Source organism: Phyllostomus hastatus, unplaced genomic scaffold (assembly GCF_019186645.2).
Source record: "Phyllostomus hastatus isolate PE091 unplaced genomic scaffold, TTU_PhHast_1.1 phas_scaffold_28, whole genome shotgun sequence".
Lineage (NCBI taxonomy): Eukaryota > Metazoa > Chordata > Mammalia > Chiroptera > Phyllostomidae > Phyllostomus > Phyllostomus hastatus.
Window position 1 is genome coordinate 23440193 of NW_025334022.1, and position 21004 is coordinate 23461196.

General features: G+C 45.7%; 1 protein-coding gene, 1 non-coding gene and 1 pseudogene across 2 annotated transcripts; all 3 read left to right on the plus strand.

Moving 5' to 3' along the window:
- Positions 1-5384, plus strand: SOWAHD (sosondowah ankyrin repeat domain family member D). Its single transcript, XM_045817723.1, has one exon. The coding sequence runs from the start codon at positions 3848-3850 to the stop codon at positions 4805-4807; it is 960 nt and encodes a 319-aa protein (XP_045673679.1). The 5' UTR covers positions 1-3847; the 3' UTR covers positions 4808-5384.
- LOC123805085 overlaps positions 4900-21004 on the plus strand; it is a 23656-nt pseudogene continuing 7551 nt past the window's right edge.
- Positions 13421-13527, plus strand: LOC123805258. The gene has a single exon (XR_006783287.1). It is a non-coding gene; the product is annotated as a U6 spliceosomal RNA (small nuclear RNA).

Below are 21004 nucleotides of genomic sequence, written 5' to 3' on the forward strand. Positions count from 1 at the left end.
TTTTTAAGTGTTTATTAAACATGAAAGATATTCACAATGGTAAACTTTTCACAGGAGTCTTCCCATGTAAAGCCTTGGCACTTGGAAAGGATAATAGGACAACTGCAGACAGTGACATCCGGCAGTGTGTGTGTGTGTACGCACACACACTCAAACATATACTATCACACACACACTTACAGACTCATAACTACACACTCTGTTGCTCAGTGGGAACCGAACCTTCTCTCTTGTGGCCTGCTCTCTGACCAAGAATCATGTGATGCTGTCAGCACAGGTCTTTGGAAGAAGGAAAATTTATCTTTTATATCTGGAACTTCAAGAATGTTCCCTGTTCCCTCCAGCAGTGCAGATTATATTGGAAGCCTGAAACTCATTACTTCCCATTTCTGCCCTTGTCTGTTTGCATCCCCAGATTTTTCAGGATCCATAAGCCTCATTGGCAAACTCCACTGAAAGCCAAAGACATTTGTGCCTTTGGTTTTCCCCACAGGACCATGTTCCTGAAAAGCTGCATGTAAATTAATTTTTTGCAGAACAATTATGATTCCCCACTGACTTCCAATAAGATTTCTGAGCTGCTTTCTCTTCATCAAGATTGATTTTCCGCCATGGCTGGTGTGGCTCAGTGGATTGTGCACTGGCCTGTGAACCAAAGGGTCACTGGTTCGATTCCAGTCAGGGCACATGCCTGGGTTGCAGGTGGGTCCCCAGTGTGTGTGTGTGGGGGGGTGCATAAGAGGCAACCACATATTGATGTTTCTCTTCCTCTCTTTCTCCTTCCCTTCCCCTCTGTCTAAAAATAAAGAAATACAATCTTTAGTAAAGAAGATTGATTTTCAATGTACACCCAACACTTCAGCTTTAAGTTCCTCTGCTTCCTGCCACCCTCTCTGACAGTTACTTAAACCTCATCTGGAAAATGAAGAACTGACCAATGGAGCATTAAGATCTCTTCCAGTTCAAACAGTCCAGGGTCTGAAAACAAACATCTAAATACCTTGGAGATGCTGCCATTTGGAAAAGACACCAGGCACCACCATTTCAAATGCAAATACCCTATATCTACCCCACTCCCAGGTATCTGATTCCAGATACCCTCTCTACTGAAACAGAGATGGGTGCCAGGATTCTGGGGAACTCTGTATGCAGCTGGTAGCCTAGGGTAGGAAGCACTTGCCAAGAAAAGATTAAGTCAGTTACTAGGGAGGCATTGTGGCTTTGGCCTCTGGCAACAGAGTTAAGAAAGGGCATGTGTGTCGTGGGTCTGTGGTACTGGTCAAGTAACTACCTTTGCAGTCTATGAACCAGAGATATTATTAAGTGCTGATAGGGAAGGGCAATGCCTACTTACTGGTGAGGAAAATTAATAGCCCAAGCATTCTTCCATCCTGCATTCTCCATGTTGGCATTTTGATTTAAAAAATATTGCTGCAGCTGTTTGCATATTCTGGAAGTGTGTGTGCATGCGTGTGGTTTGGTGTTTACAGATTTGGGGTTGTGGAGGGGAGTTTCCAGAGCAACGGAAGTAACTGCTTGTCAGTCAGGGTTCATTTTGAAAATGAAAGCCTGAAAGCTTGGGGCCCACTCTGGGCCTGGGCCTAGTCTCTGAGGAGTCAGCAAAGGCCAAGAGGTGGCTTTGACTAGTAAGCTCAGTGAATAAACTACTGATCACTACTAGTTTTTTAATGAATTGACCAAATCTATGACTTGCTTTTAGTGTCCTACAGATTCAGTCCAAGGCAGGAATGTGGGGGTAGGCATAAAGGTTCTGGCTGCAGATGCACCTCACCAAACACACACACACACACAATGCTCCCCACCACACATACACACAGTCACATTTTCTCAGGCTGCCAAACCAGAACAAGGTAACAAATTTTGCTTGCACACCTACTAGGTGCACAAGGATACTGCGACATAGTCATCAAAGAGTTTAAATTCGCATGTCAGAGCAAGGGGAGAGAAATACAACATAAGGCAGTCTGTGCCAGATGCCAAGGCTGTAATACAAACAGATTGTGAGAGGGAGAAGGATCACTCTGGGCTGGGGTCATCGGAAGTACCTTACTGGAGAAAGTGGAAACCGAGGCCAACCTGAAGGACAGGAAGAAGAAATTCACTAGACAGAAGCTGTGAGGGAGGACATTCTAGGGGAGGGGAGGGAAAGTTTAAGATGTACTCAGGTTAGGACAAGTCCATCCGTTTGGCTGAAACTTGGAGTTTGTGTGAGTGATTTGCAGCCAATAAGCCGGGCTTGAATATCAGTACCTCAGTGCCAGAACAAAGACTCTGGTGTCACACAGACCTGCTCCGCCACTTCCTGCTGGGTGACCTTGGGCAAGTGGCCTAACCTCTGAAAACTGAGGATAATAATGATATGTAGCTCTTGAGGTCATTGGGAAGATTAGAAGTGTTGCATTTACCACAGTGTCTGGCACATAGTAAATGTTCAAAACTGGATTACAAATGAATAGACTGTCATGAAGATATTTAGGAATGATCCCAAATATTTGAGGGCCAAGGCAGAAAAGCCTCTGATATCTTCTATCACTGTTGGGCCCAGTAGAGTGGGCTGACTTGGCCTGAGCCTCCATCCCCTCTGGCCTGCACTGTTGGAACATCCTCCTGGCTTCCTGACTCTGCTTCTCCCATAATCATTTTCCTAAATACCACCTTATTCATAGCTGTGTCCCTCTCTGCCTCAAGAACCTTCTATGATTCCCAGTTGCTCTCTGACTGAACTTCCTAACATGGGAATGGGACCAGCAGGAGGCAAGAGCTATCATTTATATATCATTGAGGGAAGGAAAGAGCAAAGAGGAAGCCAGTGTTAGCAGTATAAAGAGATAAAATATCCTCCTCTTTTAAAAGTCCTTAAGCTCTGAATTCGCAGAAATCAGCAGGTCCCTGAGGGAGAGAGCAGAACACATCTTTGAAGAGGGCACGGCATTCCTTGGCCACTGACTCATTAACCTGCACCTGCTTCTTCAAGCCAATGTGGGAGAGGTTAAAAAGGATAGAAGAGGTTGGAGCAGGGACCTGCGAGGAGATAAGGGAATACCCCTTCTTGGTTCCTTGGAAAGGGTCTGCCTGGGTTTCTGTCTTGGATTTCTCTGCAGGAATCCCGTGTAGCTTCCAGCTTGGGGCGCTGCGGGAAGGGTCTAGGCTGCACAAAGGGCAGAGCAGGCGAGCTGGCGTCACCTAGGGCAGTCAGGCCGCCTCCGTGAAAGCTAGGCGCGGGACAAAGGCTGCTCCAGGACAAAGTACAGGGAGACTCCTAAGAAGATAAGAGGGACGGGCAAAGGAAGGCGGTGGGGAGCGAGTGGCCCAGGAGCCTCGGTTGGCAGCCGAGCCCAGCCCGCTGGGGAAGGGGCGCCCAGGAGCTTCTTTATCTCTGCAGCTGCTGGGATGCGGAGAACTGCTGCTGGACTGCTCCCGGCAGCGTAGGGAGCCAGTTGCAGCCTTTCCCCGCGCCCGCGGGACTGCTGCCCTTGCCAGCCGGGAGGCGGGGCTGCCCAGCTCACCTGGCCAACTGGGGCGGGGCTGCCCACTACCTAGGTGGAGGAGGCGGCGGCGGTACCCGGTGTGCGGGAGACAAGCTTGTCCTGGGAGTCAGCAAGAGCTCCCACCCCTCCACACCCCCCACGCCAGCGCCGGCCCTCCCTCCGCTCCTTCGCTCTCTCCCTCCCTCCCCTCTCCTCCCCTCACTTGCTCCCTCCCTCCCTCCCTCGGAGCCCAATTGCTCAAGCCGCTTCCTTCCCCAGCGCCAGTTCCTCTCCTAGTGGGGCCCGGGAAGGGCCTTCAAAGCTAGAAACGCGGACCGCGGCAGTGGAGCTGCAGGACCATGGCCGAGCCCCGAGTGGCAGCGATCTCTGCGCCCAGGGCCTCTCCGGCACCGAGCGCTCAAAGTCTACGGAGCGTCCGGCAGCCCCGCCCCTCGAGTGTGGACTACCGCAGCCTGGCCAGGTACCGCGGCAGCGCCGCCTTCTCCCGGGAGCTCCCCTTCCACGGCTCGCTGACGTGTTCTGGAGCGGGCTCGGGACGCCGGCGGGGCGCTCTGCGGGAGCTGCTGGGGCTGCAGGGGGGAACTCCCACCGGGTGGCAGTCAGAGGAGCGCGCGGAGGAGCGGTCCCCGGGCGGGCCGAATGCAGTGGGCAACAGCAGGCTGTGCCTGGAGCCCCGGGAGCACGCGTGGATACTGGCTGCCGCTGAAGGCCGTTTTGAGGTGCTGCAGGAGCTCCTGGAAGCTGATCCTGGACTGCTCCTACGGGGTGATCCGATCACCGGCTACTCGTTGCTGCACTGGCTGGCCAAGCACGGGCGCCACGAGGAACTCATCCTGGTGCACGACTTCGCCCAGCACCGGGGGCTGCGACTCGACGTGAGCGCCCCGGGGAGCGGCGGCCTCACGCCCCTTCACCTGGCGGCCCTGCAGGGCCACTACATGGTCATCAAAGTGCTGGTGGGCGCCTTGGGAGCTGATCCCACACGCCGAGACCACAGCGGCCACCGGGCCTGTCATTACCTGGGGCCCGACGCACCCTGGACTCTGCGGGAGTTATCGGGGGCCGAGCAATGGGAGATAGAGCAAGGCAGTGAGAGGAGCAACGCCAACAACAACAGCAGCGGCGCCACTGCCGCGTGGACGCCTCGAAGGACTCTGAACGCAGTGGGCGCTACGGCTGTGGAGACCACGGCGAGAGAAACGGCGTTACACCGCAAGGAGAAAGACTCCACGGGCAATCGAGTGGCGCAAATTCAAGGCTTTTTTCGCCAGATGTTCCCCTTCTTCCAGGACCGTTGAGGATGACTTAGACATGAGCGCAGGTCCGCAACACCGCAACAAGGCCTCGGTCCTGGGCTGTCCAAGGTTCCACTGAGGGGGTGGTGCCTCGGATGCGGCTGAGTGCGCTGGATCTGCAAAGAGCGGACAACCTCGGGTCTGTCTCAAGTAGCTGTCACAGGTCTTCTGCAGCCAAAGACCAGGACAACCGGGGACCAGCCCCCGACCCAACTGAGGCAGAGCAAAGACCAATCTGTCCTGGCGCCCAGTCCCCAGAGGAGTTGGAGTTAGGAGCAGGAGCTTGGTCCTGCGTGGGAGAGGGAAAGTTAAGTTTCCAGTAGCCATTTACCTGGCAGAAGTTCTGGCTTCTTAGGAAACATTTGCTAGAAAAATGAGCTAAGACTGTAAACCATTGATGCAGAGGAAGCGCCTAAATGCAGGCTTGACTTAGCTGTTAATGGGTCATTTAGTGCTGCCAGAGTCAGCGACCCTGGCTCCCGGTTCCTGAGACAACCAGGCCTCACTGGTACCTTATCAAATATATCACTGATGACTTCTTAAGCACATTAAAGTGGAATTCTGTTTTCGTTTCACATGACAAAGCTGTCCTTTGAGCTATTTTTTTCATTAACCGCCAAGAGGGAAGTTTCCTACATTTGCAGGGAAGAGGGCCCCCACCCATGGCTGGGAGCTAGTGATCCATGACAGGCTGTGGACATCATTCTCAGAGCAAATGGCTGAGCTGTGCACTGAAGGAGCTACTTACATCTTGAAGCTCAGACTCACAATTTGTCTATTGGGCTCTTAAGCATCTAGGCCTGGTCCAGTTCTCCTAGAAGAGCTGTGCATAGGGGGGAAGAAGGGTGTAAAAGGGGAAAGCCTCCAAATGCACAGTTCTGATACTTTGTGGTGAGTCATGTCATTTACCCAGACTCCTGCCCTCCAGCGAGACACCCTCACTGGCATTTTTTTTTTTTTGAGATAGGGCTTTAATCATCAGCATTTGTGTGTGTGTTTTTTTAATTATACTTAATATGTAAGTTGTAGTTTGGAAAATTGTTCCCATTTAGAAGTAATATGAATGGAGTAGAATACAGGGTGGGTGACTTGAACTGAAAGGTGGGGAAAGCAGTTGGAGGCTAGGACTCCAGGCTGCCTTAGAGAACAGTGTATTTTAAAAATAGTGCTGTACCCCTGGAGGCCTGGGCAGCCCTTGTGTCCCCGGCCCTCCTCGAACACCAGGGAGAAATCGAGTCATCACACAGTGCAGAAACACCACCTTGAACCTATCCATCCAGCTTTCCATCTCTGTCTGGTGGGCCTATTTGCCTTCTTTTATTACTCCCTCTGTGCCCGGAAATAGTCCCACCTTCCCTTAATAACCCATTAGATTCTTCTCATCCATGAAATTATCCAAACCCTTCCAATTGATGTTTTCAGCCTGTCTCATGCCTCTAGGAACTACACCTTAAAATATTTATACAATGTAATATAGCATTTCCTTTTTCTTGTTAATGAACACCAGTGTTTGAAGTGGAGAGGGTGAGCTATTCCTAGCTTTCTGGTATTTGGCAACAGCAGCTGGCATAACTCCTCTGAACTTTTTCTGCCCATTTTATAGGTAGAAATCGGCTAACTGATGCAAGACTGAGGTTTCTGCTCTACAACTTCCCCCTTGACAGCTGCCAAGGTGGGTTGGGCTTGGTGAAGGATGCCAGGGCAGGGGCTAGGGCCTTCCTTCCACACAGCTGAGTCTGCAGGTTCCTGGCTTGAAGACAAGATTGGCATGTGCCTTTGCCCAACATTCAAATGGCACTTACAACACTATTCCCCTCTTCATAGGCAAAGTTTGAACCTAAGCGTCTTAACTAATAGCAGATTTGGGGACCTGAGACCAGCATGCGCCTTACTCTTTCCAAAATGAAAACCAAGTCAGCTAGAAGATTTGAAAGCAACTTTCTATAGTTTTTTTTCCTGTAGTCAGCTATTCTTCCCCACAGATTTTTCTCATCATGTGATATTGCCTAGCCTACCTCCTCCATGTAAGATTGAGGTTTGGCTGCAGGGGATGAACTCCCAGGCTGAAAACTCTCCATGCCTAACTTCAAGCCATTGGCATTTCTGGTATGCTTTTCGAGGCAAGGCTGGTATGCTTACCCCAAGAGAAAGAACAAATTCCCTGAGAAACTTTCCAGGGGAGCAAAGCAGAGTTAAGCAGACGATGCGAATCTGCATTCTAGTGGGGCATGCAGACAAGAAAAGGAGACAGACCACTGCCTGATTTGGCTCAGTTGGTTGGGCGTCATCCCAAAAGCAAAAGGTTTCGAGTTCAATTCCCACTCAGAACACATGCCTGGGTTGTGGGTTTGGTCCCGTTAGGGGGCATGCAACAGGCAACCGATCGATGTTTCTCTCACATCAGTGTTTCTCTCCCTCCCTTCCCCTATGTCTAAAAATAAACAAAATCTTTTTAAAAAAATAATAAAAGGAGCCCTGGCTGGTGTAGGCCAGTGGATTGAGTGCCAACATGCAAACCAAAGGGTCACCGGTTCAGTTCCCAGTCAGGGCACATGCCTGGGTTTCAGGCCAGGTCCCCTGTGGTGGGGGGGGGTGCATGAGGGGCAACCACACACTGATGTTTCTCTTTCCCTTTCCCCTCTCGCTGAAAATAAATAAATAAATAAATAAAATGTAAAAAAAAAAAACCCCTCTCATTCCTTTAAAAAGTAAAAATAAAAAAATACAAGGAGACAGAAGCAGGGCTGTGACATGTAAACAGGAGGAGTGGGGTGCTGCTCAGAGGGTGGGGCCTGACTGAGGCTGAAAGGTGCTGGAAATGCTTTCAGGGGGGAAGGTAATTCCTGATCTGAGGCAAGGGTGAGTGGGAGATGGTCAGTTGAGAAGGGGGAGGGGCCCCCTGGAAGAGCCACTGGAGTGTGTATGGGCGGGTACAACACGTATCAGGAAATGTAAGTCAGCTTGTTTGGCCAGAAGGTGGGAGGTAGGGAGTAATTAAATGGCAAATCTGGAGAAGTCAGTGCGGGTCCACATCACGAAGGGTCCTAGGTCATGCTAAAAGAGGAACACGGATTTTCACCTAAAGGTAGCAGAGAGCCATAGGTTTCCAAGAGGAGTAACATGAGATTTTAGAAAAAGCACTCTGCCAGTCTAGTAGAGGATGGATGTGCCAGGGGAGACAACTTGGGGGAAACACATCACACAAGCAGTGTTTCTTGGGGGGGGGGAACCTTCCAGAAAAGTCATACTTCAGCTGAGAAGTTCAAAGACCTATGGAGGTCAGCGGCTTTCAAATTTGTTTTTTTTCTCCATAGCCTTTGATCTAATAAAGCTTGCCTGACCTTGAAGCCTCATGTATAAAATTGACAAATGTAGAGCTGCTCAGATTGAAACTGGGTCTCAGACTCTGCACCCTCTGCCTCTGCCTTAGACAGACAGTCCACACAGTGACCCTAGAAGCAAAATTCAAACCCACTGGTGTGGTGGGAAGCTCTCAGCCTAACCTGGGTTCCATCCTGACTACAGACTAGTGAATGGCCTTGAGCAAATCACTCTGAGTTGCAATTATCTTATCGGCAAAATGGGAACAATACAATCTTGCTTGAGGTTTGTCGCGAAGATTGGAGATAAGGGCAACACCTAGCACTGCCTCGGGACACACAGGATATAGGAAATGACAGCTATTGTTTGGAAGAATTGAAAGGTGCTCAGCAGGCTGTTGTGGTGAAGCTATTTTACCTGCTAGCCTAGTGCAGGAAGAATCTAATCATCACTGTATTATCCTGTCTCTAAAATGTGTCCACACTTATTGCAAGTTATTTTCTCTCTGAGCCAGATGAGTGGCTGTTCCTCACAGAAGATGTTGGTTCTTTTGCTGATTGGTGTTCTTCACAAGCTACATTCTTTTACTTTAGACGTAATTGTAACAAGCTGCATTTCCTTATTCTCAGCCCACAGAAGTAAAAGCAGCAACTTAATAAGTGCATATCAAATATTAATAGGTTAGATATTGTTCCCAGACAAAGTCATAAACTGGAGTCAGAGCTAAACCTGAAATCCTCTGAAGAGAATAAAAGCATACAAGTCCTTTGTCTCCTGATCCTAATACCTGTGGAAAGGTCTTTCTCCCATTCCAGCCAACAAACCCTATATTCCACATCCAGCCTCCTTGTCTTCCCTCTTTCCAGTTCATTTTAATGAAGGAGGATGCCTATCTCCTTTCAAGATATAACTCATGCTCTCAGCCTCGTCTCCTCTTTCCTGTATTTTCAAGCTCACCCTCAGTTTAGTTCAGTGCAATAACATTTATTGAGTGCCTACTAGGAGGCAAACTCTTTGGGTGACAAACAGGCCAACTCTTTAAATTTTGTTTTTTATTGATTTTAGAGAGAGGAAGGGAGAGAGGAAACATCAATTTTATTTGCTTATTTTTAGAGAGGGGAAGGGAAGAAGAGAGAGAGAGAGAGAGAGAGAAACATGGATGTGTGAGAGAAACAGCAGTTGGTTGCCTCTTTCAAGTCCCCAACCAGGGACCTGGCCCACAACCCAGGCATGTGCCCTGAAAGGGAATTGGGAATTGACCTGGCAACATTTCAGTTTGTAGGATGACACTCAACCCACTCAGCCACACGGGTCAGGATGAAACATCAATTTGTTGTTCCACTTATTAATGCATTCATTGGTTGATTACTGTATGAGCTCTGACCAGGCATCAGACCCACAACCTTGGCACACTGGGAGGATACTCTGACCAATTGAGCTACCAGCCAGGGCTTTCCTCACCTCTTTTTTTTTTAGAGACTTTATTCATTTATTTTTAGAGAGAGGGGAAAGGAAGGAGAAAGAGAGGGAGAAACATCAATGCGTGGTTGCCTCTGATGTGCCCCTTACTGGGGACCTGGCCTGCAACCCAGGCATGTGCCTTAGGCTGGGAATTGAACTGACAACCCCTTGGTTCACAGGCCCATCCATGCTCAATTCACTGAGCTATGCCAGCCAGGGAGCTTTCCTCACTTCTTAATCACATCTCAACTCTATGTATGCATTCTGGTTTCTGCCTCCATTATCCCAGTGCAATTGATTCCTCCTCGAAGATCTCCCTTGCTGACCTCCCATCTGCCAAATGCAAGTCCTTATGTTAGTTCACTTCTTGGCCTCACTGGCCAATATTGGCTACTTTTTCCTCCTTGAAACTCTCTTCTTTAGTCTTCAATGAACTACAGTTTTAATTCCTGGTGTTTATCAGGCTGAATTCCCAGAAACTTTTCTCTTCACTCTATATTCTCTCCCTGAGTTATTTCATCCCTTCCCTGCTTACCCTTCCTCACTCTGCTCCAGCTGAAACCGGAAAAGCCCAAATTGTGCTGTCACATACCAAACCCAATAAGCACAGCCAGAGATTGAATCTTTATGGGCGCTTTATTCAGATGGCCAGTGACCTGAGACGACTGTGGGTTTATACCCTGTGGGTTCATACCGTAATGACAATCTTAAATTCCATTTTAAAATATCCCTTTTTATAAGGAGAACTAAGTGTAGGTAAGGGGTTTGGAATTCACAGAGAAGTTAATTGGATTAAAAAACTGTAGTATTCTTGCCCTGGGCAGTGGTCTTTAGCTGTGTCTCTGGTGGTTGTCTGTCCCTCTGTGGAACACAATGGCTTGGATATCTCCACTTGTTCCCCAGACTGTGCCCCAGGAGGTTGGCTATCTCTCCCAGGAGTGGTGGGCCTTATCTGCAGTTCCTGAAACAATAACTTAACATATGCATTACCTATTTATAGCTATTTACCTTAAACTAAGATTTTTCCAACTTTTGAGTCCCCTATCACAGCCACATAATCCTCCTTGCATTCCTTGAAAGAGCCATGTTCTTCTAAACTTTGGGATTCTTACATTGTGTTCCTTCTCTAGAAACACTCTTCCCTCTATTCCTTGACCCCCTTCACCTGGCTCACTACCACTTATCCTTCAGATGTCAATTTAAATGTCACCTCCTTGGGGAAGTCTTCCCTGCCCCTCAAACTAGGTTAGCACCTCACCCGTTCTGTTCCCCATAGTCCTTAACACACTTGAGAAATTATTCAAACAATTAGTAGATTAATATCTTACCTGCCCCAGTTAGACTTAAATTCCATGAGGACAGAGACCAAGTCTGTCTTATTGACCATAGTAACCCTAGTTCCTGACAGATGGAAGGTGCTCAATAAATAGGTATTGCTTGGCAATGGAATCATAGATCTGACCTCAAAGCACAAGGAACAAAAAATATGTCAGCTTGGCTAGGCTATAGTCCCACCTGTGGACCACCCATGCCTGTGGAGTCGAGTATGCCCTTCCTGAAAGCCCAACTTATGAACTCCTAATTTGCCTAGTCTGGCTTCACCTTTGCAGAAGTCAATTCCTTGCCACATATCTCTTAATGTTTATCTCCTACTGGCCCTGCTTTTCTGATTGAACCCTGACTCATACAAAAAGCAACCATGGCCCTGGCTAGTGTGGCTCAGTGGATTGAGCGGTGTCCTGCAATCCCAAATGTCTCGGGTTAGATTCCCAGTCAGGGCACAGGCCTGGGTTGGGGGCCAGGTCCCCAGTGGGGCGTGTGTGTGAGGGACTACTGATCAATGTGTCTGTCACACATCAGCAATGTATCTGTTGCACATCGGTGTTTCTCTCCCTCTCTTTCTCCCTTCCTTCCCTTCTCTCTAAAAAGAAATAAAAATTTTAAAAATCATAAAGAAAAGAAAATACATGTGCAGTATTTATTGAAAAAAGTCTGCTGTCCAATGGTCAACTGCATATCCAAAACGGAAACCTTGATCCCTCTGCCCTCTCACCAGAAAACTATTCTTATGGTCTTTCCGTCTCAGGAAATGATACCAGTATCCATCCTGTTGCTTGAGCCAGAACCTTGGGTATCATCTTTTTGAACTCCCTTTGTCCTCCCTTACACTTAGCCAACAGCAAGTCTTGTTGATTTTACTAAATCTTATCTGTCCATTTCTCCCAGTCCCCATTGCCTCTACCCTAGTTCTGGTCATCATGATTTCTCATCTGGCCTACAAACCACAGCCTCTTATCAGTTTCTACTTCTAGCATACCCCACCCCACCCCCAACCAGCCCAATCTTAGCAGTCCACTGCTAACCTCGGTGATTTCTTACACCCAAACTGGAGAGGCCACAGTCCAATTCCCAACTCTTCGATGTCTCTCTATGTCTCAGGGTAGAATCCAAGCTCCCTCTCAAGGCTGAGAGGCACCCCATGATCTGGCCCAGCTTCTCTCTCCAGCCTCACCCTCTCCACCCTTTTCACTAATTTCCTCTGAGTATCTTCTCCCATCCACCCCCCAGTACATTCCCTTCCTGCACTGCCAGCACATAGAGTGACTTTCAGTTCCCTAAATCTCCCAACTTTCTCTTGACTGGGCTTTTTTGCAGTCCATTTCCCTCAGCATAGGATATGACATAAGCTCTACTCCACCCCCACCACCCCCAGACCTAACTCCTATTCAGCCCTCAGGGCTCAGCTTGCTATTCTTCAGCCTCCCCTTGCATGCTCAGGGCCGGTTCCCAAGGACCTATGTCTTCCTTACCACAGCACTCAACACTAAGAGTACAACTGTCTGCACGCTCGCCTGCCCACTATAGCCTGTGGCCCATGAAGATAAGGGCCTGTTGACATGGGCCCCTGCTGCAGCCCCGCACTCGGCTCGCAGCGTTCAGCACTGTGCGTCAGCCCTGTAGTTGGTACTGGATGTTTATGGAATGAACAAGTGGGAATCGGAGGCAGCTGACCTTCAATTTATGTTCACAGGAAAGGCTTTCTGATTAAAATAATAGTTGCTGTTTTGTAGCTCATTCACCTTCTGTTTCATGCCCTCCTCCCATTGGTGAGCCCTGAGAAACACTTCTAATGAATACCATATCAGATACACATTTAGAGAGTTACAAATGTAGCATTAGAAGTTCATGATTTTAGGAGCAACTTCCTCATTTCAAATGGAAGAAAAGTGAAATCCTAAAAGTTGAAGTGGTTTGTTAGTAGCAGGCTCACTCTATCTAGAGATATGTGAGTTCAGAAAACTTCCCTCAGGCCCTATGAATACTTCTCTCTCACTGTGCTTATACCATATGATAATACTCAGTGTGCTATATGTAAAACTGGGACTCAGCCTCAGATTTCTTGATTCCAGTACTCTTTTCCCTCTCTAGAGGGATTAAAGATGACCACAAGTTCTTTGATACTCTTTTGAATGACAGGTGGGATCTATATCCCCTTCTCTTTAATCCTGGTGGGTTCTGTGACTGCTTAGATCACTGAGTTACAGCAAAAGAGATATATACTTATCAGCCCAAGCCTGAAAGGTGAGATCTGTCCTAAAAATTTATTTTATTTTTATTTAAAAATGTTTATGTATTGATTTTAGAGAGAGAAAGGAAGAGAGAGAGAAACATTGATTAGTTGTTCCACCTATTGATGCATTCATTAGTTGCTTCCTGTATGGACCCTAACTGGGGATCAAACCTGCACCCTTGGTGTATTGGGACAATGCTCTAACTAACTGAGCTGCCTGGCCAGAGCACCTCAAAAATTTTACTAAGAATTTCAAGATGGTAGTGCTTGCTTCAGCAGCACATGTACTATAATTAAAACAATACAGAGAAGATTAGCATAGTCCCAGCACAAAGATGATGTACAAATTTGTGAAGTGTTCCATATGTTGAAGCCATGGAGATGTAGTGTACAGCACAGAGAACATAGTCTATAATATTGATAATTTTGTACAATGACAGATAGTTACTAGACTTAGCATGGTGATCACATCATAAGATATGTAAATGTCAAATCACTGTTTTGTACACCTGCAACTGATATACTATTATATGCCAGCTATACTGTTAATAAATGTTTTTTAAAGATTTTATTTATTTATTTTTAGGGAGAGAGGAAGAGAAGGAGAAAGAGAGGAAGAGAAACATCAGTGTGTGGTTGCCTCTCATGCTCCCCCTACTGGGGATCTGGCCAGCAACCCAGGCATGTGCCCTGACTAGGAATAGAATCAAGGACCGTTTGGTTCTCGGGCTGGTGCACAATCCACTGAGCCACACCAGCCAGGGCTGTTAAAAAGTGTTTTAAAAGATTTCATTTATTTATTTGTAGAGAAAGGGGAAGGGAGGAGAAAGAAGGGAAGTGAAACATCAATGTGAGAGCAAAACATCGCTCAGTTGCCTCTTCTATGTGCCCCCACTGGGGACCAAACTACAATCCAGGCATGTGCACTGACTGGGAATGAACCAGTGACATTTAGCTTTGGGGGACGATGCCCAAGCCACTGAGCCACAGAAGTCAGGGCTGTTAATAATTTTTTTAAACTGTTGGGATGGTAAAATCAGGGCATCAAAGTAAGCACAGGGCCCTGTGTGACTTCACAGGTCAGATACACCCACGAAGTTGGTCCTGGTGCCAGTTTCAGGGCCCAGATTTTAAGAAACTGGCAGCAGTGCCCTGGCTGGTGTAGCTCAATGGATTGAGCGTGGGCCTGTGAACCAAAGGGTCGCCGGTTTGATTCCCAGTCAGGGCACATGCCTGGGTTGCGGACCAGGTCCCCAGTAAGGGGCACTTGAGAGGCAACCACACATTGATGCTTCTCTCCCTCAAGAAGAAAGAAAAAAGAAAAAGAAAGAAACTGGTAGCTTTCAGTTCCTGGCTCTTGGGACATGCAGTCAAGCCAGCTGCTAAGTAAGCAGTTGACTACCCCAAGAGCACCACACCGTGAGAAGCCCAAGCAAGCCACATGGAGAGGCCCTGGAGGGATGAGGTGCCATGTGGAGAGAGGCTAGAAAGCACCAAGTTGCCCAGCACATGGGTGAAGAAGCCATTTTGGGAATGGGTCCTCCAGTCCCTGTAAACTACCCAAGGCTTGCCCAAGTTCTTGACCCACAAAAATGTGATGGAAACAAAATGTGTTTTAAGCTGCTAAGTTTTGCTACTCAGTAAGAGATGATGGAAAAATATACTGTCTCTAGTGTTCTTCGAAATGTCAGTTACTAAGTCCTGACAACAGACCAAGCACCTTTAATGCACAGTCTCATTTAATTGTCACAGCCAGTCAGTAGCACAATGTTATTAATCCCCATTTCACACATACTCAGGAATTCCAGTTAAGTAACTCCCCTAAAGCTGCCCAGCCAGTAAGTGAAAAGCATGCAATGAGCTTTCTATGTCACTCTGCTGCCCCCATGCAATTCACCGAAGCACCTACAGAGGGTTGTGTTAAGATCAAACAACCTAGCCCTGGCTGGTGTAGCTCAGTGGATTGACCATGGGCCTGTGAACCCAAGGGTTGCCAGTTCGATTGCCAGTTGGGTCACATGCCTGGGTTGCGGGGCCAGGTCCCCAGTTTGGGGCACATGAGAGGCAACCACACAGTGATGTTTCTCTCCTACTCTTTCTTCTCCTTCCTTTCCCTTCTCTCTAAAAATAAATAAATAAAATCATAAAAAAATAAATGAAGTGGTCTTACATCTAATTCAAGAGCAATTTCAAAAAAAGATCAAACAACCTAGAAATAGTACATTTCTCTGTCAACCTCTGTGGAACCAACCTATGTAGAAACACCTTAAGGTCAGTTTTTAAAATGTAGACATCACAGGCAGAGCTCAACAGCTTTTGGTGATTTGTAAACACAACATACCAAGAACTCACTCTCCCATGACCATGCCTCCTTGAGCACCACACTTGAAAATACATACATTGCCCTGGCTGGTGTGGCTCAGTGGATTGATCACTGGCCTACAAATCAAAGGGTTGACAGTTTGATTCCTAGTCAGGGCACATGCCTGGGTTGTGTGCCAGGTCCCCAGTAGGAGGAGCATGAGAAGCAAGTAAACACTGATGTTTCTCTCCTTCTCTTTTTCTTTCCCTTACCCTCTCTCTAAAAATAAATAAAATTTAAAAAAAAAACAGACAAATAGATCAATGGATCAGAATTCAGAGCCCACTAATAAACTCACGATTATATAGTCAATTAATCTATGAAAAAGGAGACAAGAATATACAATGGGGTAAAGACAGTCTCTTGAATAAATGGTGTTGGAAAAACTGTACAGATATATGCAAAAAAATGAAAGTAGATCACTTTCTTACCCCATATACAAGAATAAACTCAAAATGGGATAAAGGCTTAAATGTAAGACCCAAAACCCTAAAACCCCTAGAAGAAAACACAGGCAGTAAACTCTTTGACATTGTTCTTAGTTATATTTCCTTGGATATGTCTCCTTGGGTAAGGGAAACAAAAGAAAAAAATCAAATGGAACTACATCAAAGTAAAAAGTTTGTTTTTTTTTAAGATTTTACCCATTTATTTTTAGAGAGGGAAGCGAGGGAGATAGAGAGAGAGAGAGAAACATCAATGTGCGGCTGCTGGGGGCCATGGCCTGCAACCCAGGCATGCGCCCCGACTGGGAATTGAATCTGTGACACTTTGGTTCGCAGCCCGCGCTCAATCCACTGAGCTACGCCAGCCAGCCAGGGTCAAACTAAAAAGTTTTTTCAGCCCTGGCTGGTGTGGTTCAGTTGGTTGGGTGTCATCCCACAAACAGAAAGTTTGCAGGTTTGATTTCTAGTCAGGGCACATTCCCTGTTTGGGCATGTGCAAGAGGCTACCAACAGATGTCTTTCTCACATTGATGTTTCTCCTCCTCTTCCTCACCCTTTTCCCTTTTCTCTGGAATCACTAAAAGAAAAAAAAAATAAAGTGTTTGCACAGCAAAGGAAACCATCAATGAAATGAAAAGAACCTACTGAATGGGAGAATATATTCGCCAATGATATACACAATGATGTATTAATATCCAAAATACATACAGAGCTCATAAAACTTAACATCAGCCCTGGCTGGCGTAGCTCAGTGGATTGAGCGCGGGCTTCGAACCAGAGTGTCGCAGGTTCGATTCCCAGTCAGGGTACATATCTGGGTTGCAGGCCATGACCCCCAGCAACTGCACATTGATGTTTCTCTCTCTCTCTCTCTCTCTTTCTCCCTCCCTTCCCTCTCTAAAAAATAAATAAATAAAATCTTAAAAAAAAGAATATACTTAAAAAAAAAAACTTAACATCAAAACAAAAACAAAATCAAATCCTATTGAAACATGGGCAGAGGACCTGAGTAGATATTTCTCCAATGAGGACATATCGATGGCCAATACACACATGAAAAGATGTTCAACATTACTAATCATCAGAGAAAAGCAAATCAAAACCACAATGAGATATCATCTTACACCCATCAGAATAGCTTTTAGCAATAAATTAACAACAAGTGTTGGAGAGGATGTGGAGAAAGGAGAACAGGAACCCTCATGCACTGTTAGTGGGAATACAGACTAATGCAGCCAACTGAGGAAAAAAGTATGGAGATACCTCTAAAAATTAAAAATGCAACTGCCTCATGACCCAGCAATTCCACTTCTGGGAAGATATCTGAAGAAAATCAAAACACTGATTAGAAAGAATATATACACCCCTATGTTCATTGCAGAGTTATTTATAGTAGCCAAGATATGGACAAAAGTGAAGTGTCCATTGATAGACAATTGGATAAAGAAGAGGTGGTACATATATACAATGGAATATTACTCAGCCATAAAAATGAATGAAATCTTACCATTTGCAACAACATGGATGGACCTAGAAGGTATTATGCTAAGTAAAATAGGTCAGACAAAATGGCACATACTGTATGATTTCACTTATATGCAGAACCACAACAAACAAACAAAACAGAAACAAATTCATAGAGATACAGAGAACAAACTGATCGTTGCCACATGAAAGGTTTGGGGGGCTGAGTGCAAAAAGTGAAGGGATTAAGAAGTACAAATTAGTAGTTACAAAATAGTCACAGGGATGCTAAGTACAGCATAAGAAATAGAGTGAATAGCCCTGGCTGGCATAGCTCAGTGGATTGAGCGCGGGCTGGGAACCAAAGTGTCCCAGGTTCGATTCCCAGCCAGGGTACAATCCTGGGTTGCAGGCCATAACCCCCAGCAACCGCACATTGATGTTTCTCCCTCTCTCTCTCTCTCTCTCTCTCTCTCTCTCTCTCCCCCCTACCTCCCTTCCCTCCCTAAAAATAAATAAATAAAATCTTTAAAAAAAAAAGAAATAGAGTGAATAATATTGTAATAACTATGTATGGTGCCAGGTAGGTCCTATAACTATACGTGGTGTCAGGTGAGTACTACATTTATTGGGGGGATCGTTTTGTAAGTTATATAAATGTCTAACCACTACGTTGTATACCTGAAACTAATATAATACTGAATGTCAACTATAATTTAAAAATTTAAAAATTAAAAAAAGAAAATGTATATATAATCAATTTCACCCTTAGGCTTAGGTATTTGGTAGGTTATTTTTTTCAATATTTTATTTATTTTAAAATATTTTATTTTTAGACAGAGGGGAAGGGAGGGAGAAAGAGAGGGAGAGAAACATCGTGTGGTTGCTCTTGCATGCCCCACACCAGGGAACCTGGCCCGCAATCCAGGCATGTGTCCTTACCAGGAACCGAACCAGCAACCCTTTGTTTCACAGGCTGGTGCTCAATCCACTGAGCCACATTAGCCAGGGCTATTTTGTTTTATTTTTTAGGTAAATATTTCATTTTAGATTTACAGAAAAGTTGCATGAATATTAGAGAGTTCCTCTATAACCTGTACTCAGTTTCCCCTATGGTCACTTTATTTTTAAAATGTTTTTAAGGACAACCACAATAATGAATAGATGACAATAGAATAAGTTGTCTCTGCCTTGTGTTATTTGGAACTGAACAAAATACACATCTCAGAGAATACTCACAGAGACAGGTGCTGGGCCATGGTGTGTAAGTTACAAGGGCTCCCTCCAGAAGGAGAGGCTCCAGAAAAGAATATGGGAGTTGTCCCTGAGTTTCTGGAGAGAGGGAACATTTGAGTCTAGTTTGGACTCCTGTATTTGCAGTCCAAACCCAAGAATTTGGTTTTAGATCAAAAGCGTATGTAGTTTTTTTCAAATTCCACGGCTCATAGGCCTGATTTGTTTCGGGATTCTCTCATTTATTTGACATGCTATCTTTCCAATGTCTCAGTATTCTTGGAAGCCTCTGAAAATACCCAAAGAAAAGCATACATAAACAAAAACCAACATAAAGGCCTGTCTGTAAAAAACACTGGGTGACACTAGCAAACAGAAGATAAAGGCCCAGAGACTAGTCCTCAGGCCTTGTTTCTAGCTCAGAACTCCACTGCGCTTCTGAGAATGTCTGCTCAGCCCAAATTGCTTTCTGTGGGTGCCACAGAGCCCACCCAAAAGGCAGTCATGATTATACAGGATGCTGCCCCCTCAGCCATAACTGACTAGACTCTTGACTGGGCCATTCAGGCTCACCTCTCAGGATCATGCTATTAAGATTCAGAGATTCTTACCCATTTCCTCTGGTCACCTAACCTAACCTGAGACAGAGGAGGCCATGTTTGGCCTTGTGCTAAGAGAAGCAGAGGAAGCAGGTCTGCCAAGAGGGACAAGAGTAAAGTGGACATGCAGAAAGAAGCTGGAAAAATGATCCTAACAGAGAGAGAGCAGCCTGCCTGGCTTCTCAATGGCTTCCAAAGCCCTGCTTCTCCTTCTCCTTGAAGCCTGGCAGCCCACTGCCCTGAAACATCTTTGAAGGCTTGTATTAGATACCCTTTTGTTTTTAATAAAGAAAGCAACTGCTCTGGCTGGTGTGACTCAGTTGGTTGAGCACAAACCTGTGAACTGAAAGGTTGCTGGTTCAATTCCTCATCAGGGCACATGCCTGGGTTGGGGGTGTGAGAGAGGCAGCCAATCAATGTATCTCTCACACATTGATGTTCTCTCCCTTTCTTTCTCCCTCCCTTCCCCTCTCTAAAAGTAAATAAAATCTTTAAAAAAAGAAGGCAACATATCTGAGTGGCTCTTTTCTAACTCTGAAAGTTGTTTAATTTTCCTGTTCTTTTTAAATCGTCACCTGAGGATATGTTTACTCATTTTTAAAAGAGATTTTATTTATTTTTAGAGATAGGGGAAGAGAGGAAGAGATACATCAATGTATGAGACATATATTAATCTCAATAAAAATCAATGTTTATTCATTTTATTTTTATTTTTTAAAGATTTTATTTATTTATTGTTAGAGAGGGGAAGGGAGAGAAACATCAATCAGTTGGCTCTCACACACACCCCACTGGGAACGCTGCCTGCAACCCAAGCATGTGCCCTGACTGGGAATTGAACCAACGACCTTTCAGTTCACAGGCTGGCACTCAATCCACCGAGCAACACCAGCTAGGGTTTTTGCCCAAATTTTTTTAAGAATAAGGATGTGCATTATACATAGGTATAATTATATACCATGGGCATAATAATCCTGTGTATAACATGCACAAAAATGTGGGAGCACATTATACATGGCAAAATACAGTATATATAAAGATGTTCACAGCAGCACTAGTTGTAAAGGCCTCAACCTGGAAAACTTATAAATGCCTACCAACTGGAAAATGGGGAAATAAATTGTGGTATATTCACAGTGGAATACTATGCAGCAAAGAAAAATCACACACACAGAAACTTGGGTCAATCTGATGTGATTGTGAGCAAAAACAAGACACAAAAGTACACAGTTTACTATTCCATTTATATAAAATGCAAACACAGGCAAGACTAGTTTATGTTGTTAGATATTAGGACAGTTATACTTGGAGGTGATGGTGACTGGAAGGGGGGGCCCAAGGAGGGATTTCTGGGATAATGATTGTGTTCTGTCCCCTGATCTGGGTGGTAGTGACGTGACTGGATTCACCCTGTGAAAATTTCTCATGCTATACACTTGTAAGTGTACTTTTCTCTATGTATGTTATTTAAAAAGCTTTTAATTCCAGTATTGACAGTAGTGAGTTTGGATTTTTTTTCCCTTTACCAGAGGATATCTTCTTATTGCTTTTAGAGAGAAACATTGATCACCTGTCTTCTGTCTGTACCCCAACCAGGGATCAAACCTGCAACCTAGGTATGTACCCTGACCGGGAAATGAACCCATAACCTTCAGGTACATTGGATGACACTCCAACCAACTGAGCCATACCAGCAAGGGCTAGTAGTGAGGTTTTGTTTTGTTTTTTTTTTTTAATTGGAGA